The sequence below is a fragment of the Arabidopsis lyrata genome, assembly GCF_000004255.2.
Source record: "Arabidopsis lyrata subsp. lyrata unplaced genomic scaffold ARALYscaffold_6, whole genome shotgun sequence".
NCBI classification, from domain to species: domain Eukaryota; kingdom Viridiplantae; phylum Streptophyta; class Magnoliopsida; order Brassicales; family Brassicaceae; genus Arabidopsis; species Arabidopsis lyrata.
Window position 1 is genome coordinate 24450680 of NW_003302550.1, and position 27707 is coordinate 24478386.

The 27707-nt window shown below is 35.8% G+C and overlaps 6 protein-coding genes and 1 long non-coding RNA gene across 7 annotated transcripts; 5 read left to right on the forward strand and 2 right to left on the reverse strand.

The window, feature by feature from the left end:
• The first annotated feature begins 271 nt into the window (after positions 1 to 271).
• Positions 272 to 5220, forward strand: LOC9308972. The gene is made up of 14 exons (XM_021023268.1): positions 272 to 983; positions 1083 to 1169; positions 1259 to 1368; positions 1638 to 1688; positions 1867 to 2038; positions 2157 to 2441; positions 2537 to 2740; positions 2842 to 3327; positions 3414 to 3623; positions 3719 to 3907; positions 4017 to 4180; positions 4280 to 4429; positions 4525 to 4603; positions 4690 to 5220. Exons 1-14 carry the CDS (start codon positions 534 to 536, stop codon positions 5143 to 5145), a joined length of 3093 nt encoding a protein of 1030 aa, XP_020878927.1. The 5' UTR covers positions 272 to 533; the 3' UTR covers positions 5146 to 5220.
• Positions 5221 to 5263: 43 nt separating this feature from the next.
• LOC9308973 lies at positions 5264 to 6277 on the forward strand. The gene has a single exon (XM_002872858.2). The coding sequence runs from the start codon at positions 5348 to 5350 to the stop codon at positions 6116 to 6118; it is 771 nt and encodes a 256-aa protein (XP_002872904.1). The 5' UTR covers positions 5264 to 5347; the 3' UTR covers positions 6119 to 6277.
• A 6087-nt stretch (positions 6278 to 12364) lies between these two features.
• Positions 12365 to 14755, forward strand: LOC9308974 (putative phosphatidylinositol 4-phosphate 5-kinase 11). The gene is made up of 9 exons (XM_002872859.2): positions 12365 to 12623; positions 12727 to 12889; positions 12974 to 13084; positions 13184 to 13371; positions 13460 to 13551; positions 13649 to 13696; positions 13789 to 13884; positions 13975 to 14095; positions 14170 to 14755. The coding sequence occupies exons 1-9, from the start codon at positions 12475 to 12477 to the stop codon at positions 14441 to 14443; spliced, it is 1242 nt and encodes a 413-aa protein (XP_002872905.2). The 5' UTR covers positions 12365 to 12474; the 3' UTR covers positions 14444 to 14755.
• Positions 14756 to 14945: 190 nt separating this feature from the next.
• Positions 14946 to 17603, reverse strand: LOC110227182. Its single transcript, XR_002330954.1, has 2 exons — positions 17405 to 17603; positions 14946 to 15279 (listed from the first exon to the last, which is right to left on the reverse strand). It is a non-coding gene; the product is annotated as an uncharacterized LOC110227182 (long non-coding RNA).
• Positions 17604 to 18790: 1187 nt separating this feature from the next.
• On the forward strand, positions 18791 to 21397 carry LOC9308975 (BTB/POZ domain-containing protein At4g01160). The gene is made up of 6 exons (XM_021022628.1): positions 18791 to 19181; positions 19273 to 19389; positions 19462 to 19574; positions 19702 to 19765; positions 19929 to 20208; positions 20284 to 21397. The coding sequence occupies exons 1-6, from the start codon at positions 18986 to 18988 to the stop codon at positions 21107 to 21109; spliced, it is 1596 nt and encodes a 531-aa protein (XP_020878287.1). The 5' UTR covers positions 18791 to 18985; the 3' UTR covers positions 21110 to 21397.
• On the reverse strand, positions 21315 to 22597 carry LOC9308976 (protein CURVATURE THYLAKOID 1A, chloroplastic). Its single transcript, XM_002874948.2, has 5 exons — positions 22296 to 22597; positions 21926 to 22026; positions 21738 to 21845; positions 21580 to 21651; positions 21315 to 21505 (listed from the first exon to the last, which is right to left on the reverse strand). Exons 1-5 carry the CDS (start codon positions 22450 to 22452, stop codon positions 21440 to 21442), a joined length of 504 nt encoding a protein of 167 aa, XP_002874994.1. The 5' UTR covers positions 22453 to 22597; the 3' UTR covers positions 21315 to 21439.
• Positions 22598 to 24575: 1978 nt separating this feature from the next.
• Positions 24576 to 26119, forward strand: LOC9311062. Its single transcript, XM_021022629.1, has one exon. It carries the CDS (start codon positions 24982 to 24984, stop codon positions 25900 to 25902), a length of 921 nt encoding a protein of 306 aa, XP_020878288.1. The 5' UTR covers positions 24576 to 24981; the 3' UTR covers positions 25903 to 26119.
• Positions 26120 to 27707: the final 1588 nt, after the last annotated feature.

The following is a 27707-nucleotide window of genomic DNA, read 5'->3' on the forward strand; positions in this document are numbered from 1 at the left end:
GTCCATTGTTGGTCACTCTAGACTTTTCATTCGTGTGTTACTAAAACTATTTATTCCCAGATCTGCTGATATATTTATTGCAATTACTAAATCCATTTTCCATAAATAATGATTTCTATGTAACTCGCTCGATAAGTTAGATTATGCGTGTAACAACAACATAAGAACAGAATATTTGTAAATATTTTTCGTGGTTACGCAATTAAAAATACCATAATGATAATAAAAGGATAATATATTTTTCAGTCACACCAAAAAATTGATAAGAAAGAAAATAAAAAAGAAAAAAAGAGAAAGACAGAGAAGCAAAGATTCTTGCTCCCTTCGAATCCGCAGCTGCTTCGAAACGCAAATCCGATTTGTAAAAATTCTCTCTATAGAGCGAGTCTCCTTTGATTCTGCCATTGACGCCAAGAGATATATAGCTTCTCTCTCTCTCTCTCTCTATCTTCTGTTGCTTTTACTAAGCTCACAAGAAGAATCTACGCATCTCTACTGTACAGAGTAATCTCTCCGGAGTTGCATGTAGAGAAATGGGTTCTCTGGAATCTGGGATTCCGACGAAGAGAGATAACGGCGGCGGGAGAACTGGAAGACAGCAGCAACTACAACAACAGCAACAGTTCTTCTTGCAGAGAAACAGATCGAGACTCTCCAGATTCTTTCTATTGAAGAGTTTTAATTACCTTCAATGGATTTCCTCAATTTGTGTGTTCTTCTTCTTCGTTGTGCTGTTCCAGATGTTTTTGCCAGGTCTGGTGATTGATAAATCTGATAAACCATGGACTAGTAAGGAGATTTTGCCACCTGATTTGCTGGGTTTTAGAGAGAAAGGGTTTTTGGATTTCGGTGATGATGTTAGATTTGAGCCCACCAAGCTTCTGATGAAATTCCAGAGAGAGGCTAATGGTTTGAATTTCACATCATCTTCTCTCAATACGACTCTGCAGCGTTTTGGATTCAGAAAGCCCAAGCTAGCTCTGGTCAGTAGTTATGATTAGAAAATGAATTGTTCTAATGATACATTGTGGTTGGTCTTATTGAGATCTGATGACTGCATTGTGGTTTTTTCTCTTGTTAAGGTTTTTGCCGATTTGTTAGCTGATCCAGAACAGGTGTTAATGGTGTCTCTCTCCAAGGCACTTCAAGAGATTGGCTATGCAATTGAGGTATAGATTTTTGCTTCTTCTTGTATTCCTTTTTGCTCTTTTGTTTATCAGCAATATGATAACTCGAAACCTCAAACTTGTCATGGTAGGTTTACTCGCTTGAAGACGGTCCAGTGAATAGTATTTGGCGGAAAATGGGAGTTCCTGTCACAATACTCAAGACTAATCATGCATCGAGTTGTGTTATCGACTGGCTGTCGTATGTCTCGCCTATCTTGTGCTATTTGCATTGCTTGGAACTAGTAAAGCATGTCTTGATTAATTCAGAACTGGGATATAATCTTGAGGCTATGCTTAATTTGATTTACTCATGTGATTGAGTTTAACTGGATAATGTGGATCTGAGGTTGATCAATTGCATTATGGGTGCTATTCTTCTAATATTATAGTGCAAACTTAGTTGACTTGACTTGGTCAATGCAATGATTTTTAATCATTGAATTTTTTTTTTTGTTTCTTATCTTGAAGCTATGATGGCATAATTGTGAACTCTCTCCGAGCTAAGAGTATGTTTACTTGGTAAGATTTACGGTTCTTTAGTATGAGTGTATATCACATAGTTCTGGTTTTTGTTTTTAATCATGGTATATTTAAATGAGAATTTATATATACTGTATATAGACACACATATATTTGTTACCTATGTGGATTTTTTCCGAACTTCTTGATAGTTTAAACTATTTTTATTCTTTGACAGCTTCATGCAAGAACCTTTCAAATCTTTGCCTCTTATTTGGGTCATCAATGAAGAAACTCTTGCTGTTCGGTCTAGACAGTACAACTCAATAGGGCAGACTGAACTCCTCAATGACTGGAAAAAGATTTTCAGCCGGGCATCGGTCGTAGTCTTCCATAATTATCTCCTTCCGGTAACGTGTAGGATTAGAACTACAAAAAAAAATATTTTTGTTTCTGCTTTGCAATAGGTTTCTGGAGTATGTTGGGTCTTTTGGATAATTATCTTGTTTCACCTTTTGCTTCATACAGATACTCTACACCGAGTTCGATGCTGGCAACTTCTATGTGATTCCCGGATCTCCTGAAGATGTATGGAAAGCAAAGAATCTGGAGTTTCCTCCACAGAAAGATGATGTGGTCATTTCCATTGTGGGAAGTCAGTTCTTGTACAAGGGTCAATGGCTGGAACATGCCCTGCTTCTGCAAGCTCTACGGCCGTTATTTCCAGGCAATTACCTTGAAAGTGATACTTCCCATCTCAAGATCATTGTTTTAGGTGGAGAGTCAGCTTCCAACTACAGCGTAGCTATTGAGGTATAACAAGGTCTGCTTTGCTATTGGTATGAGATTTTAAAGATAGAGAATACAAAATCACTAACCTTGTTACTTGGTTTTTTCGAACTTCTTAGACAATTTCCCAGAACTTGACATATCCAAAAGATGCTGTGAAGCACGTAAGCATCGCGGGGAATGTTGATAAGATACTTGAAAGTTCTGATCTTGTTATATATGGATCATTTCTTGAGGAGCAGTCTTTTCCAGAAATTTTGATGAAGGCCATGTCCTTGGGAAAACCTATAGTTGCACCAGACCTCTTCAACATTAGAAAACATGTATGCTCCTTCTTACCTTGCCTGTGTCTTGATGGAAATGTGTTGTTGCATGTTCTCTGTCCATTTCCTTGTTCACTGACTGTATTTGCAATATTAAATAGGTTGATGACAGGGTTACTGGGTATCTCTTCCCCAAGCAGGATCTTAAGGTTCTATCGCAAATTGTTCTTGAAGTGATAACAGAAGGGAAAATATCTTCATTGGCTCAGAAGATTGCCATGATGGGGAAAACAACTGTTAAAAATATGATGGCTCGGGAAACCATAGAAGGTTATGCAGCTCTACTAGATAATATGCTCAAGTTTTCTTCGGAAGTTGCTTCTCCTAAGGATGCACAAAAAGTTCCTCCAGAACTGAGAGAAGAGTGGAGTTGGCATCCATTTGAAGCTTTTCTGGATACATCGCCAAATAATAGAACAGCAAGAAGTTATGAGTTTTTAGCGAAGGTTGAGGGTCATTGGAACCATACCCCAGGAGAATCTATAATATTTGGAGCTGTTAATGATGATTCGTTCGTGTATGAAATTTGGGAAGAAGAGAGATATCTTCAAATGATGAATAGTAAAAAAAGACGAGAAGACGAGGAGGTAAGCTTTAGATGCGAGTTTTTGAAATGACGTTCTCATCTCCGTTTCCTACATGCTAATTTGATTTGTTTTGTGTTATTACGCAGCTGAAAAGCAGAGCCTTGCAGTATCGTGGAACATGGGAAGAAGTTTATAAAAGCGCCAAAAGGGCAGACCGAAGTAAGAATGATCTACATGAGAGGGATGAAGGGGAGCTGCTAAGAACCGGTCAACCTTTATGCATATATGAACCCTATTATGGTGAAGGAACCTGGTCGTTTCTACATCAATATCCCCTCTATCGGGGGGTCGGCTTGGTGAGTTTCCATGTGCAATATATTGTTTTTGCAACCATAAGATGGTCCAAAGGAGGGAAATTGTTCTCAACTGATATGAATGCATCATATTGCAGTCAGTTAAAGGACGGAGACCTAGGATGGATGATGTCGATGCATCATCACGTCTTCCGCTTTTCAACAATCCATACTATCGCGATGCTCTCGGTGACTTTGGAGCATTTTTTGCAATCTCAAACAAGATTGATCGTTTACACAAGAATTCATGGATTGGGTTTCAGTCCTGGAGAGCGACTGCCAGGAAGGTAAACAACTCTTATCTTTTTTCTTATAAAATCCTTCATCCTTTGTATAGTAGAATGCTACGTCCAGTACTAATATTACCCTGTGATGTAATGTGGGACTTCAAAACAGGAATCTTTATCCAAGATTGCTGAGAACGCATTACTTAATGCTATACAAACACGGAAACACGGAGACGCCTTATATTTTTGGGTTCGCATGGACAAAGATCCCAGAAATCCTCTGCAGAAACCCTTTTGGTCGTTCTGTGATGCCATAAATGCTGGGAATTGCAGGTAGAACACTAGAGATTCTTAAATCATAGTTTTATAACAAATGTTTGAGACTTTGGTCATTTTTACCTGACTCTTTGCAATTTATGGGCTTGGATCAAGGTTTGCTTACAACGAAACTTTGAAGAAAATGTACAGTGTCAAGAACTTGGACTCACTGCCACCAATGCCCGAGGATGAGGATACATGGTCTGTGATGCAGAGCTGGACATTGCCAACAAGATCCTTCTTAGAGTTTGTCATGTTCTCTAGGTACTTGTTTACGACATTACCCATTAATTGTCTCAATCTTAGCCTCTTTGGAAAAAAAGAGAGTACATAGAGAGTGTTTTCGCTTCTGTTTGTAGGATGTTTGTGGATTCACTGGATGCACAGATATATGAAGAGCATCATCGAACAAACCGTTGCTATCTGAGTTTAACCAAAGTAAGAAACTCATTCCTTCTTCTGCCAAAGTACATGTGTTTTAGATCTAAATCAGATCAATGAGTAATGTGTTCAATTTATCACAGGACAAGCATTGCTATTCGAGGGTACTAGAGCTTCTGGTGAACGTATGGGCTTACCACAGCGCAAGACGCATTGTCTACATAGATCCTGGGACTGGTTTGATGCAGGAGCAACACAAACAGAAGAACCGGCGAGGGAAAATGTGGGTGAAGTGGTTCGATTACACAACTCTGAAAACAATGGACGAAGATCTAGCTGAAGAAGCAGACTCAGACCGTCGTGTGGGTCACTGGCTATGGCCATGGACTGGTGAGATCGTGTGGCGCGGTACATTAGAGAAAGAGAAGCAAAAGAAGAATTTAGAGAAAGAGGAGAAGAAGAAGAAAAGTCGAGATAAGCTGACTAGAATGAGAAGTAGAAATGGTCGTCAGAAAGTGATCGGAAAATATGTAAAACCCCCGCCTGAGAACGAAACTGTTACCGGAAATTCCACTTTGTTAAATGTAGTAGACGCATAAAAAAAACAAATTAAAATTGCTTTTATTTTTTTAGGTCACACGATTTGTTTCATTCATTGTTTTTTAGAAAGATTACTGTATAAAAAGGTCTCAGGTCTCAATCATTAACTCTCTCTCTCTCTCTCGCCTCTCTTCGATTTAACCGACGGCTTAAACTCTCCGGCGGTGGAGCTTCACTGTAACAAACGAAGAAAGAGAGAAGATGGAGGAGACGCACGTTCTTGAGATCAATCTCATCTCTGCGCAAGGACTTAAAGAACCGACGGGAAAGCTCCGGCGATTGCAGACTTACGCATCCGTCTGGGTTGATTCTTCCAACAAACTCCGGACTCGAATTGATCGGATCGGCTCTGAGAATCCGATCTGGAACGACAAATTCGTTTTCCAGGTCTCGCCGGAGTTTCTATCTAGCGAAACTTCTGGCGTTTCAATCGAGATCTATGCCGTTGGTTACTTGCGAGATCATCAGATCGGAACTGTTCGCTTCCTCGTGAGTAACTTCCTCCCAACCGCCGCCGTGAAAGTTCCGTCTCTCGTCGCACTTCAGATCCGTCGTCCTTCTGGAAAGTTCCACGGCGTTCTTAACATCGCGGCTATGGTGATGGATGCTTCTGAACTTCCGGCTGATTTCTTCAAGTCCGTTCAAGAGACCCGTCGGAGTCGAAGAATGAGAAAATCGAGATCTGCGGTTAGTTCGTCGGAGAACGGTTTCGCTGATGACGGCGAGAGTTCGAAAGAGAATTCGGTTTGTGATTCGGTTAATTACTCCGACGACGGTACGGACTCGACGGCGTCTTCTCCGATGCCGTCTCCTCTCAGAGACTGGAACGCTGTTCGAAATTTGGCGGGAAAGAATCACGTGAGATCGTCATCGGACGGCGGAGGATTGATGTGCTGTTTCTTGATGAAATCGTCGGGCATGTTACCACCCCTCAAGAAGAAAAATGACGGACGGCTGAGATCTGTTATCTGATTGATTTCCAACGGTTTCAGATGTTCCTTTGGTTTCTAAACCATCGATCTTCGCCACGCGCATCCATACGCCGTCGTTTAGGCAGTTTTGGCGGTTATGAGTTTGGAAATTTTTTTGATTCTTGTTGCTGAAAAACCTATAATATACAATTTTTTTTTTTTTTTTTTTTTGTTTGTGAACGATTTAAAATTCTTTTTGATATGATGTGAAGAATGAAACCGTGATGAGCACTCAATGTTTTAGCGAGATAATGACTCCCAGGTTTCACTCAAGATCTCACCATGGTTGATGTATGTTAAACTGTGGTTAGATTGCTTTTGGACCACAGATAGAGGAAACGGCTACTCTAGCCAGCAAGGCTTCCGTACCCATTTGTCCTCTGGTGCATTCAAATGTTAAAGGAGTCATTGTCGTCTTATGCACGCGTTTTCTCATGATGTGGTGTCTTGCGACAAATCGGAGGAGCGTCTGCTTTAGGTCACAGAGTGAGTCCCTTGTATTTGCTATAAAAGGAACTTTAAGGTAGAGAGTTGTTTAAGGTGAGTATTGGTCATACAGAGAGTGAGAGAGAAAAACTTGTATTTGCTTAAACTTATTCATAGTTTTCTCTAGGTTCTAGGAACAGACAGAGTGAGCATCAAGTGCTGGTGAAGGGCATTGGTGCGGGTCACTTGTTGTTCTTATTGTAATCTCTCTGTGTGTGTTTGAATCTAGTGGATTCCGAGTATAATACTCGGCCCAGACTTAGCTACCCTTTGGGAGTGAACTGGGTTACCAAAGTTCTCGTGTTTGCTCTGTTTTCTTTCTGTTTCAAAGTCTTTAAAACACCACAAAGCAAAGCTCTGTTCTTTCCTCTGTTTCTGACACGCACAAACTCGATTCTGTTTCTCTGTTCGTGGTTTGTTTGTTTTTTCTCTCAAGGAAAGTCGACACCTTTGAGGAAAGAAATCCTTACAAAGTGGTATCAGAGCATTAGGTTCGTTGTTCTCTGGTTCTGTGAAGTTTCAAAGACACTGAACCATGTCATCGGCTCGAATAGAGATTGAAAAGTTTGATGGAAGGGGAGACTATACTATGTGGAAAGAGAAACTAATGGCGCATCTGGATATCCTAGGTCTGAGCTCTGCGTTAAAGGAAGTTGATGCTTTGGTGGAGAAAACGTCGGGTTTGACGCTGACTGAAGAAGAAGAGAAAGAAGAGATAACAAAGCAAGAAGCTTTGGAGGAAAAAAGGAGAAAAGCACGGAGCACCGTTGTGCTAAGTGTTACTGATAGAGTTCTGAGGAAGATCAAGAAACAACCAACCGCTGCGGCTATGATAAGCGCATTAGACAAGCTGTATATGTCTAAAGCGCTACCTAACAGGATCTATCTGAAGCAGAAGCTATACAGCTTCAAGATGTCTGAAAATCTCAGCATAGAAGGTAATATCGATGAATTTCTACATATTATAGCTGATCTAGAGAACACAAATGTTATTGTTTCGGATGAAGATCAAGCTATATTGTTGTTGATGTCATTACCTAAGCCGTTTGATCAACTGAGGGATACCCTAAAGTATGGTTCTGGAAGGACCACTTTAACGTTAGATGAAGTCATTAATGCAACTTACTCAAAGGAGCTTGAGTTTGGATCTAACAAGAAGAGTATCAAGGGTCAAGCTGAAGTTCTCTATGCAAAAGAGAAAACTGAGGTTAGAGGAAGAACTGAACAGAGAGACAAGAATAACACCAAAGGACAGAGATCCAGATCTAAGTCAAGATCTAAGAAAGGGTGTTGGATTTGTGGAGAGGAAGGGCACTTCAAGGGCTCTTGTCCTAACAAGAATAAGTCTCAGACTCAGTCAAAAGGCAACAATGCTAGCAAAGGAGAATCGTCAAATGGTAAAAGTCATTTAGCTGAAGCAAATGGCCTATATGTGTCAGAAGCACTGTCCTCTACTGACATTCATCTCGAAGACGAATGGGTCATGGATACTGGCTGCAGTTATCACATGACACACAAGAGGGAATGGTTTGATGATCTAGATGAGAATGCTGGCGGTACTGTGAGAATGGGCAACAAGACTGTTGCTAGAGTAAAAGGAGTCGGTTCTATCAGAATGATAAATGAAGCAGGCACAAGTGTTACTCTTACAAATGTAAGATATGTCCCAGAGATGGATAGAAACCTTTTGTCCTTGGGAACTTTCGAAAAGGCTGGTTGTAGTTTTGAGTCAGAAAATGGGATCTTAAGTATCAAGTCCGCAGGAAGTGTGTTTCTGACTGGTAGGAGATGTGACACACTGTATTTGCTGCAATGGAGACCTGCAAATGGAGAATCACTTGCAGTAACAAGGAGACAAGATGATACTGTTCTGTGGCATAGGAGATTGGGACATATGAGTCAGAAAAACATGAGTCTACTGCTGAAAAAGGGGCTTCTTGACAAGAAGAAGGTCTCAACTTTTGAGACATGTGAAGACTGCATTTATGGTAGAGCCAAGAGGATTGGTTTCACTTTGGCTCAACATGATACAAAAGAGAAGCTTGAATATGTTCACTCTGACCTATGGGGAGCTCCATCAGTGCCATTTTCTCTTGGTAAGTGTCAATATTTTATATCATTTATTGATGATTACACAAGAAAAGTCTGGGTCTATTTTCTAAAAACTAAAGATGAGGCATTTGAGAAGTTTGTTGATTGGATTAACTTTGTGGAGAATCAATGTGATAAGAGAGTTAAAACTCTTAGAACAGACAATGGGCTTGAGTTTTGTAACAGGTTATTTGATGAGTTCTGCATGTCTAAGGGGATTCAAAGGCATAGAACGTGTGCATATACTCCACAACAAAACGGTGTTGCAGAGCGTATGAACAGAACTCTGATGGAGAAAGTAAGAAGCATGATGTGTGACTCTGGTCTCCCAAAGAAATTTTGGGCAGAAGCTACACATACTGCAGCTATTATCATCAATAAGACTCCATCATCGGCTCTGAACTTTGAGGTGCCTGATAAGAAATGGTTTGGTAAAGCACCAGTCTACAGTTATTTAAGAAGATTCGGGTGTATCGCCTTTGTTCATACTGATGATGGTAAACTCAGCCCTAGAGCAAAGAAGGGAGTTCTTATAGGTTATCAAACTGGGGTGAAGGGCTACAAGATCTGGTTACTTGAAGAAAGGAAGTGTGTTGTGAGTAGAAATGTGATTTTTCAAGAAAATGCTGCTTACAAAGATTTGATGCAGAAGAAGGAAGCAGTGTATGATGAAGAAGATGCCACTCCTAACTCCTATCTTGATCTTGATCTTGATATTGATGAGGGTTCTACCTCAGGTGGAGATAACCTGAATGAGTCTGTTGTGCAGTCACCTGCAAGATCAAGTCCTGCAACTCATGCAATTCGTAATGATGATGTTGGTATTCAGACTGACTTAAGTCAGTCACCTCCAAGTTACCATCTAGCAAGGGATAGAACAAGAAGAGAGATCAGAGCACCAAGACGCTTTGATGATGAAGACTATTTTGCTGAAGCTCTTTACACCACAGAAGATGGTGGAGAAATTGAACCAGAAAATTACAGGGAAGCTAAAAGAGATGCAAATTGGCTCAAATGGAAGCTTGCTATGGATGAGGAAATGAATTCTCAGACCAAGAATCATACTTGGACTGTAGTTAAAAGGCCATTGAATCAAAAGGTTATTGGCAGCTGATGGATTTTCAAGTTCAAAATGGGAATCCCAGGAGTTGAGGAACCAAGATTCAAAGCAAGGCTTGTAGCCAAGGGATATGCTCAAAGAGAAGGTGTGGACTATCATGAGATCTTTGCTCCAGTAGTCAAGCATGTCTCTATAAGGATCTTACTGTCAATTGTTGCTCAAGAGGACTTGGAGTTAGAGCAACTAGATGTTAAAACAGCTTTCCTACATGGTGAGCTCAAAGAGAAGATCTACATGACACCTCCTGAAGGTTATGAATCCATATTCAAAGAAGATGAGGTGTGTCTGCTAAATAAATCCCTTTATGGTCTGAAGCAAGCTCCAAAGCAATGGAATGAGAAATTTGACACATATATGTCAGAGATCGGATTTGTGAGAAGTTATTTTGACAGTTGTGCATACATGAAAGAACTTCCTGGTGGTTCAATGGTTTACTTGCTGCTCTATGTAGACGATATGCTGGTAGCAGCCAAGAATAAAGAGGATATTGTTCAGCTCAAAGAAGACCTTAATCAGAAGTTTGACATGAAGGATTTAGGTGAAGCTAAAAGAATTCTGGGCATGGAGATTGTCAGAAACAGAGGAGATGGTGTTCTCTGGTTATCACAAGAAGGCTATTTGAATAAGATTCTTGAAACTTATTCTATGACTGAAGCAAAGTCTGCACTAACTCCTCTGGGAGCTCACTTAAAATTGAGAGCAGCAACAGTTGAGAAACAGGCACAGGATGAAGACTACATGAAATCAATTCCCTACTCAAATGCTGTAGGAAGCATCATGTACGCAATGCTAGGTACTCGTCCTGATCTTGCTTATCCTGTTGGTATGATCAGCCGTTTCATGACTAATCCTGTTAAAGAGCACTGGCTTGGAGTCAAGTGGGTCTTAAGATACATAAATGGTACTCAGAAGACTAAGTTGTTCTACCAGAAGAGTTCTGAGTTTAAGATTGTTGGTTATTGTGATGCTGATCATGGAGCTGATCGTGACAAGAGAAGATCAATCACTGGACTTGTGTTTACTCTTGGAGGAAACACTATCAGTTGGAAGTCAGGATTACAGAGAGTTGTGGCTCTCTCAAGTACTGAAGCTGAATATATGTCACTGACAGAAGCAGTGAAAGAAGCAGTATGGCTTAAGGGTCTGCTAAAGGAGTTTGGGTATGAACAAAGGAGTGTTGAGATTCACTGTGATTCTCAAAGTGCAATAGCACTCTCCAAGAATAATGTGCATCATGAAAGAACAAAGCACATAGACATCAGATATCACTATATCCGGGATGTGATTGCAAATGGTGATGTTGATGTGGTCAAGATTTCTACTGAGAAGAATCCAGCAGACATCTTTACCAAGATCGTGCCTGTAAATAAGTTTCAGGCGGCCTTGACCTACCTACAGGTCAAGTCTGAGTAAGTATGCTCAGGGAATCCGAGTATGGGATCCTGCAACTAGATTTAAAAGGTATCTTTCTCTTCTCTCTTAGGTTCTGTGAGTTTGTGTGCTACTGTCATCAAGGTTTCAGGTGGAGATTTGTGAAGAATGAAACCGTGATGAGCACTCAATGTTTTAGCGAGATAATGACTCCCAGGTTTCACTCAAGATCTCACCATGGTTGATGTATGTTAAACTGTGGTTAGATTGCTTTTGGACCACAGATAGAGGAAACGGCTACTCTAGCCAGCAAGGCTTCCGTACCCATTTGTCCTCTGGTGCATTCAAATGTTAAAGGAGTCATTGTCGTCTTATGCACGCGTTTTCTCATGATGTGGTGTCTTGCGACAAATCGGAGGAGCGTCTGCTTTAGGTCACAGAGTGAGTCCCTTGTATTTGCTATAAAAGGAACTTTAAGGTAGAGAGTTGTTTAAGGTGAGTATTGGTCATACAGAGAGTGAGAGAGAAAAACTTGTATTTGCTTAAACTTATTCATAGTTTTCTCTAGGTTCTAGGAACAGACAGAGTGAGCATCAAGTGCTGGTGAAGGGCATTGGTGCGGGTCACTTGTTGTTCTTATTGTAATCTCTCTGTGTGTGTTTGAATCTAGTGGATTCCGAGTATAATACTCGGCCCAGACGTAGCTACCCTTTGGGAGTGAACTGGGTTACCAAAGTTCTCGTGTTTGCTCTGTTTTCTTTCTGTTTCAAAGTCTTTAAAACACCACAAAGCAAAGCTCTGTTCTTTCCTCTGTTTCTGACACTCACAAACTCGATTCTGTTTCTCTGTTCGTGGTTTGTTTGTTTTTTCTCTCAAGGAAAGTCGACACCTTTGAGGAAAGAAATCCTTACATATGATGAATATGAAACCAAATATATTTTGTTTGGTCACATTAATAATTAAAAAAAATGTAAAAGTGAAACAAAACGCGGGAAGTCGTTTATGAAGTTTTGAGGAGATAATTGTTAGTTTAACGGCCAGATTAGTTAAAACCACCGATTCCGTCGTACCAGAAAAAACAAAATCATCTTATTATAATACAATTCACTCTCTCTCTCGTCTTCTTCAATCTTCTCTGTTTGTGACTTTCTCTTCTATCAGAAACTGCAGCTCGTGAAAACAGGTAAATCAATGTTTAGTTTTAGGGTTTTTATTAATATTGAGCTAGCTCATCATATATATAACTCGATCATGTTTTTGCTATATATGATCTCGAATTAGGTTTGATTATGGCAAAGTTTACGAGAATGATAACAGCCATGGAGCTGAGAGCCACGGTGGAAAACCGAATTCGATACTCTACAAAACACATTAAACACTTGCCACCTGGCACAATCACTGAGTTTGATTGGAAGGATTACTGTCCATTGGGTTTCGGGTAATAACATAATCTCTTGTTTGATAAAAACATAGTATTATATAGTTTCTTAATTGTTTTCAGGTAAAATTAAAGAAATGATTTTTTGTAATGTTGTTTGTAGACTTATACAAGAACTTGAGGGTATTGATCATGATGATTACTTGCTTTCCATTTGCACTGATGAGACTATTAAGAAGCTTTCTTCTGGGAAAATTGGAAACGTCTTTCATATTTCCAATGATAACCGTTTTCTCATCAAGATTCTTCGAAAATCCGAAATTAAGGTACTCCATTAATATTGTACCTTTTTGTAAGTATTCTCGATCGCCATTGAATCTTTCATTGATCTTGTGATTAAATATTTCTAGGTGACACTAGAGATGCTTCCCCGTTACTACCGACATATTAACTATCACAGATCATCACTATTCTCAAGGATTTATGGTGTTCACGCTGTGAAGCCTGTTGGAGGTGTTAAGGTTATAATGGATTATTATTATATATGAATCTATCTATGATGATGAGAGTTTTATGATCAGCCACTAGCTAATTAAGTTTTTTTTTTTTTTTGGATACAGACATATTTTGCTGTCATGTCAAACATGCTACATCCAACGGTCTTTATGAACAAGCTCTATGATCTTAAAGGTTCTCCGAAAGGTCGATCTAACAAGAAAATTGAAGTCAGAAACACCACTGTTTTAAAGGACATCGATCTCGATTTCTCTTTCTACGTTGATCCATTAGCCAGACAACGCATCATCAAGTATTCTCTTTCTTTCTACCATCTTTTAATTGATTCTAGCTAGCTACTCAACAATTTATTAAACACAAAAGGGTCATGCTCATTACAGGCAAACAAAGATAGATTGCGAGCTTTTGGAAGAAGAAGGTATAATGGATTATAGCTTATTGGTTGGTTTACAATCTAAAGGCTCATGTCAAGGTAAGGTTTCTTCATTTTCTTCTCTATTCTTAGTAGTGAAACTATTCGCATATCGTCTTCCAACTTCTCTGATCATAATAAATCACCTCTTAACTAGGTTCACTTGATGGATTGAACCCGGTTTACGGTAGCTGCGCACCTCCATGTATAAAATCTTTACCAACATTCTTTTATCTCTGTTTTAGCAAGTCTACAACATAAATATATATATATGATGTCTATCAATTAAATTGGCAGGCTCGTTCAAAAGCGCTAGCACAAAGTCGATGAAGACGGCTTCTAGTTCTCCTGATAGATCTTCTCTAACAATGTATTCATGCTCTCCCGATAGAGGTAAATAAATATTCTTTTGTAACAATGTACTTTTTTTTGTCTAACCAAAGTACTTAGGAACATAAATTACAATTGTTATAATCTTTACAGATATAGTAGAATGCGAAAAGTCAATGACTATACAATCAGTGACAAGCAATAGCTCAGAAACAAGTCAGATAAACAAAAAAAGCATAGTAGCAGCAACAATCAGTGACTTGTTTCACAATAGGTAAAGAAGTATCATATATGACATTGTTAGAAATTTCACATAGGAAAAAAAAAAGCTAACGTTTCTTGTTTCAGCTCAAATATCAGTTTTGGGATGAAGATTCCGGCCAAAGCACGGCGAGTGACGAGAGAGACCGGAGAAGAAGAATGGTACGATGTCGTTTTGTATATAGGGATCGTAGACACATTTCAAGACTATGGTATGAAGAAACGCATAGAACATTGTTACAAATCCATCCAACATAACTCAAACTCAATCTCGACCGTCCATCCTAAGATCTACTCTTCTAGATTCCAAGACTTTGTCTCCAACATCTTCGTACCTCACGATGACGATCTCTCTCTGTGAAATATTGACTTGTTTTTTATTATAGTTACGGTTTAATTTCGAAGTGGAATTGTTAGAGTGTAAAGAGGTACTCTTCTTACGACCCAAGTTGGTGTTGGTGTTTGTTGTCCAAAAAATCCTCTCTTTTCTTATTTCATTGTTGATCGATCAACAATATGTAGAGAAATTCACATGCAACTTTTCTTTCTTAAACTAAAGAATTGGCAATAAAATTTGGAAATCATCTAAGTATGTGTACCAGTATCAATTGAATCCTGGTCTTATTTTAATTATAGTAATTGTCTATTTTTTGCAATTAATTATTTAGATATATATAATTATATATGTATACATATATATGTATTGATATTTTGTAAACATTATATAAGTATATTTATAATTAGCTAAATACTAATAAGATTACGGTCGGATCAGTCGATTATACTATCTTTTATGTTGATTCCCCGAATAATATTCATTTCAAAATTGTTGAATCGTCAATGAATATCAAAAATAAGAAAGATAAAGAGGAAAATCTAAACTTCATTAATCAGATATAAAATATCGAATACGCCAAACATAGGGTATGACTGGTTATCATATATAGAAGAAAAGAAGTGAGAAGAAAACAAAATATTCTCAGTTCTTCAATTATTTCACTGGTCAAAAAGATTTTTTCTTCCAGCAAAATAATATCTTTTCTTCTCATTTCCTCCACTTTTACAAAAAACAAGTAACAAATTTCATACCACAAATACATGGTAGAATATGACAAAAAAAAAAAATACATGGTAGAATTTTTTCTTCTTCTAACTTTACTTTTCTTTTCTTCTCTCTTCCTTTCTTTTCTTTCCTTCCTGTTTCCTTTGAGACATTCCAGTCACACCCATAAAGATTTAGTATTAATTTATAATCTCAAAAACTCTAAAACCCATCAATTCATATAATAATCATTAAAAATTAGATAAAAGATAAATAATAAAATTTAGAAATAATCTAAATATCCCGCATATCAATTAATTTAAATAACTATAATGAAATTTCAAGGCTTATTCTTAAGTATAAGTGTTAAATTTGTTTTAAATTTTAGTGAAAATCATTATTATTTTTTAAAAATGAGTTTAAGTGTTAAATCTATATTACTTGAAAACATGCCGAACTTTGAACACCAAAGTTTACGGACCAACTACGGACAGGATGCTTAGGCGCGGTTAGTTTTCGATGTGTTTGAAATTTAACACTTAAACTAATTTTTTTAAAATTTCATGGTTTTATTCTTAAATTTTAAGTTTTAAATTTGTTTTAAATTTTAGTGAAAATCATCATTATTTTTTAAAAATGAGTTTAAGTGTTAAATCTATATTACGTGAAAACATTGCCGAACTTCGAACACCAAAGCTTACAGACCAACTAAGGACAGGATGCCTAGGCGCGGTTAGTTTTCGACGTGTTTAAAATTTAACATTTAAACTAAGTTTTTAAATTTTTTTAATAAAATTTCATTGTTTTATTCTTAAATTTTAAGTGTTAAATTTGTTTTAAATTTTAGTGAAATTTTTTTTTAAATGAGTTTAAGTGTTAAATCTATATTACGTGAAATCATTGTCGAACTTCGAACACCAAAGCTTACGGACAAACTGAGGACAGGATGCCTAGGCGCGGTTAGTTTTCGACGTGTTTAAAATTGAACACTTAAAATAATTTTTAAAAAGTAATAGTGAAGGTAACATGTTTTAGTTAAAAATTATTAAATTATTTCTTAAAGTTTTAACTGTTAAATTTGTTTTAAAGTTTAGGGAAAATCATTATTATTTTTTAAAAATGAGTTTAAGTGTTAAATCTATATATTACGTGAAAACATTGCCTAACTTCGAATAAGCTTACGAACCAACTAAAGACAGGATGCCTAAGCGCGGTTAGTTTTCGACGTGTTTAAAATTTAACACTTCAACTAATTTTAAAAAAAAAGTTAGTGAAATTTCATGGTTTTATTCTTAAATTTTAAGTGTTAAATTTGTTTTAATTTTTAAGTGTTAAATTTGTTTTAAGTGTTAAATTTGTTTTAAGTGTTAAATTTGTTTTTTTTTTCTTTAAATGAGTTTTAAGTGTTAAATCTATATTACGTGAAAACACTGTCGAACTTCTAACACCAAAGCTTGTGGACCACCTAAGGACATGATGCCTAGGCGTGGTTAGTTTTCGACGTGTTTAGAATTTACACTTAAACTAATTTTTAAAGTTTTTAATGAAATTCAATGGTTTTATTCTTAAATTTTAAGTGTTAAATTTGTTTTAAATTTTAGTGAAAATCATTATTATTTTTTAAAAAATGAGTTTAAGTGTTAAATCTATATTACGTGAAAACATTGCTAAACTTCGAACACCAAAGCTTACGGACCAACTAAGGACATGATGCCTAGGCGCGATTAGTTTTCGACTTGTTTGAAATTTAATACTTAAAAATTTTAATGTAATTTCATGGCTTTATTCTTAAATTTTAAGTGTTAAATTTTTTTAAAATTTTAGTGAAAATGATTATTATTTTTTAAAAATGAGTTTAAGTGTTAAATCTATATTACGTGAAAACATTGCCGAACTTCGAACACCAAAGCTTACGGACCAACTAAGGACAGGATGCCTAGGCGCGGTTAGTTTTCGACGTGTTTAAAATTTAACACTTAAACTAATTTTCTAAAAATTTTTAATAAAAATTATTATTATTTTTAAAAAGTTTTTAAAAAGCTTATGAAAAACATTTAAGTGTTAAATTTAAATACGTGAAAACATGTTGAATTTATGACACCGCAAGACTTACGGACCAAAGGACGGGATGCTAAATCTGGTTAGTTTTCACGTATTTAAATTTAAAACTTAAATTTGAAAACATTTTATTATTTATAAAAATATTTTGTATAGTTAAAAATCAAAAGAAAATACTTAAAACATTAATAATATTAACATTAAGATAGGATAGAAATTGACCTGACTAATAATGGGCTGGAATTGATATTATTGGGCTTTGAAGAATTGCAGCCTAGGCCTGACTCCCGAGCACACACGTCACCATCTCTAGTCTCACGGCAAAGCACTCCTCCACCACCGTGATCGGAAACGAATCTCCGTCGTTGATTGTCACGAATCACGATTTACGAAGCCCAATGTTGTTTTGAAATAACCGTTAGAACCGCAAAACAGAGCAGATCTCGGTGATGCCTCGGCGGCAGATGGATGAGTCTTCTATAGCGAATTTCTTCAACGCCATCGCTTTCACGCAAGTCTTCGTCACTGGATCTTCACTAATCACTCCGACGATCCAATTTATTAGAACAGAACCATAACCGTAAGAGATTCTCTGAAACACTGATCAATTAAGAATTAGGTTTTTCTACAAAGAGGACTTTTGTATAGAGGATTCGATTCTAGTTAATTAATTTCCTTTTTTCCCCTTCTTTTATAAAACAAAATATTACCGTTACATTACATATTCCCCGTTACCGTTGAGAGAGTTACCGTTGCATACAACGTTTACTTCAAACGTATATATTATATCTAGGGGTACGAGTTGTTTTACGATTTCAAATGTATTTAGAAGACTAGAAGAAGAAAAAAAAACGGTGATAATCTTATTAATAATTGTTGTATTCATTTCATACAATAACATCAATTTTATTTATTAATTTATTTAAATTAAACTAATTATTTATATTTAATATTTAATTAAAATTTATAGTGCTATTTGTGTAACTTTTTAAATGTAGTGTTATTTTTGGAAGAAAAACTTATTTTAATGCTATCTTTGTCAATCTACCTATAAAATATTTTGTATTAATTAAAAGCTCAAAAACCCTAAAACTCATGGATTCATATGAATCTTAAAAAAGAAAAAAAAAAAAACTACTAAAATTTGGAAATCATCTAAATATACCGCATATCAATTAATTTATATAACTTTATTTTAATATATATATTCATTTGTATCGAATACGACAAAAATAAAGATTTTGTATTAATTAAAAAGCTCAAAAATCCTAAGACCTTATATTCATATAATAATCTAATAATCTAAAAATATAAAAGAAAAGGTAACTAATAAAATTTGAAAATTATCTAAATATACCGCATATCAATTAACTATATTCTGATATGTATATATTCATTTATTTCGAATACGACAAACATAAAAGATTTTGTATTAATGAAAAAGCTCAAAAACCCTAAAACCCATAGATTCGCATAAAAATAACTAACAAAATTTGGAAATTATCTAAATATACCTCATATCAATTAATTTTGGCGTTATATTAATTATATTAAATATTTATTTTCTACAATTAACTATTTAGATATGTATATAAAATGGTACTTTATAAACAGTATATAAATACATAATGGCTAAGTACTAATGAGAGATTACGGTGGGCGCGCAACGTTGAATAGTTCAGTTCTAGAGAATTACTAAAACTTGCAAACTCTCTGATAAATCTAAATATAAGTATCTTGACAATAAATAAGTAAGAAAAACTAGAAATCTCTTCCACATCTGCTCTCTTGCGTTGTTAAGATATGGATCTCTCGCTCTCCGGTGGGGATTTTAGGTTTGCTTTCAACAATGTTAAATTTTCCGATCGTCTTCTTCGGATCGAGATCACCCGTAGCAGCGGTGCCGGTGATGAGGTTAGCTGTTCTAGTGTCGTCGATTGGGCTAGGGATCGCAAACGCAGAAGAGAGGAAGATGTCACTGACACTAATTATACCAATGGTTATTTTTTGTGTTTTTATTTTATTTTTGCCTTAACATGAATATATATATATATATATATATAAAGTAGGAAATGTTTATTATTTTTCAGATGCTTGTCACGTGGAGTCTGATTTAAACATGAACTCGTGTGAAATGCGTAACGAGAACAGCAACAACAAAAAACATGAAGAAGCATTGGTAATGGCTGAACAAGAACCAAAATCAGGTAATATATATTTTTATCTTTGCATGTGATTACTTAGTTCTTTGGATGATTCAATGGTGTTTGCAATTTCAGGTGGTGAAGATCATGAGATTGAGAGGGTCACTAATAATACTTCAGTTCTAAAAGTTAAAGAATTACATATAAGCTCTGCAATTTTGGCAGCCAAAAGTCAATTTTTCTTCAAGGTATATATATGATGTATCTTACTCAATTATTTTATACAATTAATAAAATTAAATAAAACAAACCATATTATATCAATTATTTGTACCATGGTTGAGATAGCTCAGTCTAATTTATGTTTTGTCACAGCTATTCTCTAATGGAATGCTTGAGTCAGAGCAAAAACAATTGACATTGAAAATAGATGCTTCTGGTACTGTAATTGTACACTTAAAGAATAACTTTTTTTGCTTTCTGATGATGATAATATTTGTGAAAATAATTTGGGAGACTTAAACATAACTTTTTTTTTCTTTTTCTTTCTTTCTGATGATGATATTTGTGAAAATAATTTGGGAGACTTGTGTAAATTGCAGAGGAAGCTGCTGTAATGGAGCTCTTGAACTTCATGTATAGCAATTCACTATCAGTCACGGCGCCCTCTGCTTTACTCGATGTGCTAATGGCGGCCGACAAGTTTGAGGTTGCTTCGTGTATGAATTATTGCAGCCAATTGTTGCTCAAAATGCCCATGACATTAGATTCTGCATTGCTTCTTCTTGATCTTCCTTCGAGTTTGCTAATGGCTGATTCAGTTAAGCCTTTAACCAATGCTGCAAGGCAGTTCATCGCCTCTCGTTACAAGAATATGTCCAAGTACTTTTCTTTAATCGAACTTTCAAAGCATAAAAAATAAATTCATTCATTCTCACATTTTAAGTGTTTTGATAGGATTACAATGGAGGAGTTGATGGCTTTACCGTTAGTAGGTATCGAGGCGATGCTAGCGAGTGACGGTCTAGAGATCCAATCTGAAGACATTCTATACGAAGTTGTCTTGAAATGGGTAAAATCAAATTACTCAGTTGTCGAAGAACGCCAAGAAATACTAGGCTCTCACCTCGCTCGCTACATCCGTTTCCCTCACATGACAATTGGCAGACTCAAGCATATCTTGTCCTCAAACGACTTCACACCTTCTGTGGCATCAAAACTAGTCATTGAAGCTCTCTTCTTCAAAACAGAATCGTTGGCCCACCAACGCTTTCTACTAGCCCATGAACAACCCGCCTCAACCAGCCGCTGGTTTGCTAAACGAGCCTATGTACAAAGACCCATAAAAATTGTAGAGTTCGCGGCTCCTCGGCCCCAATGCATCATTTATTTGGACTTAAAACGGAAAGAATGTGAAAGCATCTATCCAGCAAGCAGGATATCATCTCAACCGTTTACCTTAGGAGGACAAGGGTTCTTTCTCTCAGCTCAATGCAACATGGACCATCTATGTATAATCCACTGTTTTGGATTGTTTATTGGGATGCAAGAAAACGGGTCAGCGAGTGCGACTGTGACTGTGGACTACGAATTTTCAGTAAGGTCAAAGCCAACGATGGAATTTGTGGGAAAATTCAAAGGAAACTATACGTTCAGCAGAGGTAAAGCTGTTGGATGCAGAAACTTGCTAGCTATACCATGGGATATTTTCACAGCCAAGAATTGTCCCTACTTCATCAATGATGTTCTTCATCTCCGGGCCGATCTCTCCATCCGCCTTTAGAACCAACCATATCAATTGAATCTCTTTAATTGCAGCCTTTTTTCTTTCTATTGGTTAATGGCAATGATAAGCCACAAGTACTGCTTTAGGTTGCGTGCATCTGAAGCAACCATGAAATTCAACAATTCCATCTAATGTATAATATTATTTTCATGCATGTTTTGATCATCTTTGTCTTTGTTTTAAAGTATGTGCCTCCTGAAACTAATTGTGGATCCAAGATAATAGTTTCAGATGCAAAAGATACAATGTTGAAACAGAGACATTGTATAATAACACGATATTACAGGAAAACATACAGAAAGAAAGCTGGTTTATTTGAAAATGAATCTATTCGCTTCCTGCGATCTTCTTCTTCAAGGATTCAATATCCTCAGCCAATTCCTTTCTGCTTGACTGAAACAAGATGATATCATTTCATGTCAGATCATTGATGCTTACAAGTATCCAAATAAGTATAGTTTTGTTACCTTGAAGAGAAGGTATCTGTAGACAAACCATCCGGTGTACCCGAGACCGACAAGTTCCATTACTTTCGGAAGCTACAAACACACACAAAAAACATCATATGACTCAAACCAAAAGGGTTTGACATGATTTCAAAAGGGTATATTTAAAGATTTGTTACCAGAGGAACAGAGTTGATGGCACCAACAACAATGGAAGATAACCAAACAGCAACAATGGCTCCTCCTCCATATATAAGTACAGTCGATTTGTTCTCAAGACCATCCCACTGCACAAACAATCAAAACATAACACACAAAGTCAAAGCCAAACCAAAAAACTCGGTTTTTTCTTTGATAAATGGCTCACCTTTTCCTTCAAATCTGTGATGAGTTCGTTGGTGTCAATGGACGAGGTGTCTTCTGAAGAAGCTCTTGTCTTCATCAATTCAACTTTTTGCAATCCATTCCCTGCAATTAAACCGGAGAACCAAATGTTTTGGTTTAGCTTAGTGAATTTAAACATTAAACCCCCAATTTCGGTTTTGAAATGTATCACACTTGCACCATCCAAACCGGATCTACTAACCCGGGTCAATCAACCTGAATTTGTGAATTTTAACCACTAACCGAACCACCGCCGCATCGCTAAAATTTTAATTCCGGACTAGCGATACACACGATTTCTCGGGAAAGTTATCGAATCCAGAAAGAGAGATTGTGTAAAATAAATGGTTCACCTGAAACTAGCTTCAACGGAACGGTGAGAGAGGATCGGCCAAAAGAGCGAGGAGGAAGCGGAGGAAGGTAAGGGACGGCGGAGCAACGGGTGGAGATGGCGGGGACACGTGGAACTATCACGGTCACAGAAGACGAAGCTGCTACTGATATCGCCATTGAAGCACACCGATAACTTCTTCTTCTTCTTCTTCTTCTTCGTCTGCCTACTTCTCTGCTCGATTTTTTTGGCAGCTGCGCTTTTTACTAAACAAGATTCCGCTAAGTGACACGTGGAAGCTTCTCGCGCTCTTATTGGTCGCTCCTCTTATCTTTAGAAATCCAACTCAGTGGTGTTTATAGAATGCTCGCATTCTGTGGGGTTTTAAGGCCTGTTTTAGGCCCATCTACTTACTCTCTAGGCCTCTTAAAGCCTATCGTTTAATTGATCTCTTTTGTTGTCTTTTCGTTTTCATTTTTCTAGACGAGGAAAAATAGAAAATTATGCAAACCTTTGATTTTTGTGTCTTAACTATCCACGAACAAGGGACTTTAAATACTTCAACTATAAAATTCTTTTTCTATAAGCTGACCATAAAAAGAGAAACTTATTTTAATAAAAGAAAATTAGTAAGAAATTTGGCAAAAGATGTTGATGTATTCTTAATGAGTTTTATATCAAGACGAAGAGAAACAGAAAGCGACATTTATAGAAGGTGAAGAGTGAAGATGAACCTGTTGAAGTAGTCGTTGAAGTAGTTCATAGTAGTACAAGAAGTAGTTCAACAGAACAGAATTACGTGAAGCAAGTATTTGAAAATTGGTAAAGTCAGTCTATGGCGGTTAGTTGTGGATACTAGAAGCTTGGAGAAGATTCTAAAAGACTGAAGAGTTTTCTTTTAATATCAGAAAAGGAAACATGAAGAGAAAGGACAATTTCCTAATCCTTAAAGAAAAAGGAAATTGTCTATTCCTATTAGTGTTAGAATAGGAAATCGGTTTGTTGTATAGCCACGACCTGTTTAGTATAAATAGGGTGTTTAGGCTTTAGAAAAGCTCAGCACAAAAGAGCAAGAGAATTCTTAGACATTAAGGTTATGAGGTTTTTTGTAAAAAAAGCATAATGCTTAAGGGGGCTAAGGGGTTTGTCTTGAGAGAGTTCTTGATAGGGTTGTGATCTAAAAACGAGAGATTGGGAGAATAGAAAATAGTTTAAAGAGAAACCTTGTATACGTATTTTCTATTAATCAAAAGAGTTTTTGAAGAAATCCGTGTCTCAGTTTGTGACTCAGTTCCTGACTCAGTTTCTGACTCAGTTCCTGACTCAGTTTCTGACTTACCCCATGAACTAGCTAGTTCCATATATACGATAGCTCTTCCGTTTTTAAAAGAGTGTAAATAAATAACAAACCCACTAAAATTGAGTGATGGTACAGCTCTTCCACCCTAATACTTCGCTGGCGCTTTCAACTACTAACCAATTCTCCATTTCTCTCCTGTTATTTAACAAAATAGTTGAAATTATAAAATTTTAATCTAATCTTATTTGGTAGTTTTTGTATGATTAATATTCTCAACATACGTACTCATCTTGGAAGGGTTGACATGAAAAAAAGACAAAGAGTTCGCTATCTAATTTTTTCCCACCAGAATTTAAAATTATTTGAGTCCATAGATGTGAGATTGAATAATCACACAAGTTCACAACATATAGTATAATGGTTTATATTAATATTGTTGGTGTATTAACATTTCAAAAAAGTTAAAATATTTTGACATACATTTTTTGGTAAAAATGATAATTACTCATTTGCGATGACAATCTAATTTTAGACTGTATTTAAAGAAAAAAACGAATGGTTTTAGTAACGATTCCATAAAACAATTGTACACATCAAAATAATCCACCATAAGATATAAAAATAAGTCAAAGAATAGAATTTAAAAAAAAAAAAATTGAAGAAAAATAAATATATTGATAAGACTTTAACTAGTGGTAATAGTATTTTTATTTTATCATTTTTCAAAGCTATTTTATCACTAAATTAACAGAATGGTTGAACAAAAATTCAATATTTCGTATAATCATATTACATGTGAATCGTAAGAATACTAAAACCCAAAGAAATTGCAGGATCGTTACGTCATCCGCATATAATCATAGCCGACATTTTATTTTTCCTTATCATCTCCACTGAAAATTTTGATTAAAGAAAAAACTCCAACTTCAATATAATTTTGGGTCAATAAGCTTTTCTTTTTGTTTTATAAAAAAAAATTAAAAAAAAATAAACATCCACGAATTAATACAGCTCAAACCCAACTTTCTCTCCCCTTTTTTCTTACAAGTTTGAATATCAAAGTACGGTCTCTTTTTCTCTATAATATTTTTTTAATTAACCATACACATTCATCAAATCCATATTCATGCAGCTGTTACATTTTATAATATGTCCTCTTACTTCCTTTTGAGTGTGTATATGTGCTGCTTAATTATATTCCCTCATCACAACCTCAATCTCAATCATGTTTCCAAATCTCAATCATGCTTCTTCCACTTTGATTCTTATCTATCTGGATCACAATTCTATTCACAGCCTTTAATCAAAGATCATAGCATTTTTTTTTTTTTAAATCACCATCTGATCATGAAGATCACCAAAACTCATTTGGGTCTTCTTCATCGTCGTTCTTGATTTTCTCTTGGCAATGGGATCTACAAATCTTGGTCTCATCATCATCGTCTTCGTCTTTTGCGTCATCTCTAATCTACAATCGATGGTTCATTGCATCAACAATATTCAAGATTTGGACGATCTGATCCGTTCATACGCGGCTCATGCCACTACTAGAAGACACACAGGCTCGTTGTACGAAATTTCACTTCCGTCGAATCTTTCCGACATCAAAGCATCGGTTGTTACGGTCCGTAACAGTATGTTCTGGAGAAAAGGAACAAACTTTAGTGGTGTTTTGATTCCTCCGATGGTTAAAACAACGCCGTACGCTAAAAGAATAGCTTTTGTCTATGAGAGTTTCGGTGATCACTCTTCATCGGTTTACTTCCGGTTAGCTGATAATTACTCTTTCGTTTCTCCGGTTATTGGATTTACCGGTTACGACGCGACCAACATGAATGATCTCAAAAAATTGAATCTTTCGATCAAGAGAGACAAGCCAATCTTGATCAAATTCGATCCTTACGCTTCTCGTAATCGCTCAAGAATCAAATGCATCGTCTTTGGAGATAACGGTTTGTTGTTGAATATCAGCAATACGATACGGAATTACGAATGTGCCACTACGCATTCTCATGGGCATTACGCACTTGTTGTCCTAAACCAGCAGAAACCCAAACCGGAACAGGAACCGGAGTTGGTTCGGAGAAATTGGTGGTGGATTGTTTTAACCGGGATTGGAGTTTCGGTTATTGTTGTTATGGTGATCATTGTTGTGGTGAAAGTAGTGAAGAAGAAGAGGTTAAGAGATATGGAGAGAGAGTCGGAGAAGAATGAAACGATCGGAGATGTTTGGATTGGTCGGAGTAGAATGCCGGCGGCGACGATGGTTAGAACTCAGCCATGTTTGGAATATCATGAAGATCTTCCTTCATCTTCGAATATACCTTGATTTTTTTGACTTTTTGTAGTTTCTGGCTCTGTGTATAGAAAGTTACATTCAAAGTTTCAAGTTTGTTTCCTTTTGAACTTCTTCCCGTTTTTCTTATGTATGAGTAAACTGTTCGTCGTTTTCGCCCTCCATTTCTCTTAGTTATTATGGAGGGGGCAGTTCATAAATGTTTGAATTACTCAGCTAATAACTTACTATTGGTTGGTGGATTGTGAAATACTGAAATGTAATAATATATTATAGTAAATTAAATATTCGAAATGTAAAACACTAGATTTGAACCCGCGGGCTATAATTTTAAAAAAAAAATCTAAATATAATTATTTTGTTTATTAATAGAGAGTATAATATAATATTTCGACCTATTTTATAAATGTACTATCCATATATCTATATTAATAGTTTAAAGTATATTAATTGTGTTTTAGGTTTAAATAGTATATCTATATATACACTTAAACGACATTTGGCTTTCTCCTTCTTCTTGCCTCAGTTTAGGAGAAATGTTTTTCTTGCGGTACAACGCGGAACTATTATTTTTTTAAAAAGATGTTTCTTCCTTAAACTTCCAAATCTAGATTTTACCCCGCGGTACACCGCGGGTCGATTTTTTTATAACTAAAAAATTATTTTGCAAAATTTTAAGTTGTATTTGTTTTGTTAATATTGTTTATTTTGTTTAGTGTTTCTGATTTTATAATTAAATTTTTATTTTTAATTCTAGGATTTCATCCATAGTATATTGTTTAATATTAATATTGATCTAAACCCATTGCACCATATAACCCCGTCCCGTAAAATTAAACATCATTTGTTATTTTTTTTTAATAATATTTTTATCCACTACGGGTCGCAGGTTCATGCGGATAAGCCCGTAGAGAGTTGCGGGTCGACCGCCAAAAGAGAAGCTATCTTTTGAAACCCTTTGTTTTGTTTAGAGGTTTTAAGAAAATATCCCTAAAAAATAATTTTCATTATATGAAAAAAAAAAAGAAGTAGAAGAAATTGTAGTATCAACTTTCCCGATTTTTACATCACTCGTTACAATTAATTTTTTTTTTTGCTGATAAAAATTAGAAGATAACTAAGTCGAGATTTTTAAAAAGATTGTGTAGAGATTTTTGGTAAATTGTTGAGAACATATTTGATTCCAAAATCTTTACTTAAATAGATAAGAAAAGATTTTGTAGAGACTTTTGCTAAATATATGAGAAATGAATTTCAATTAAAAATATTTACTTAAATAAAACAAATCTAAATAATTAATGCTAATGGCATGTCATTGTAAATACTTCTCAACTTCAGGATTTATTTGCTAATTGTGATCCAAAAATGTATATATAGATATAATTCAAATAGACGGATGGGACTACAAAACATGAATAAATAAACACTAATATAGTTTGGTAATATCAGTGTAACAAGTAATTAATTAGACCAAAATGGCAGTAATCGTAATTAATCTAGTAATGTTAGGACAATTAATTTGCTGAAAAACTCTGTGAATACGGTGCGTCAACATGATATTTTTGTAAATTACATGTGCGGGTAAAACTTCTTATTAAGAATGCTTTTCAATTAATATTAGATAGATGTTGGATTGAACCAATATATTTCTGCTATTTACGTAAGTATCAAATATTTGTGTACATCAGTTTAAAGAAAAAAAGGTTATCTAACAATGATGGAAGTCGTATACTCGTATTTGAATAGTAATTGACGCATAGATTAGCCAAACAAAAATGAACTGTTTTTTATTTGTTTTTTTTTTTTTGAAAAAAACTTCATATTAAACTGGGCTTACC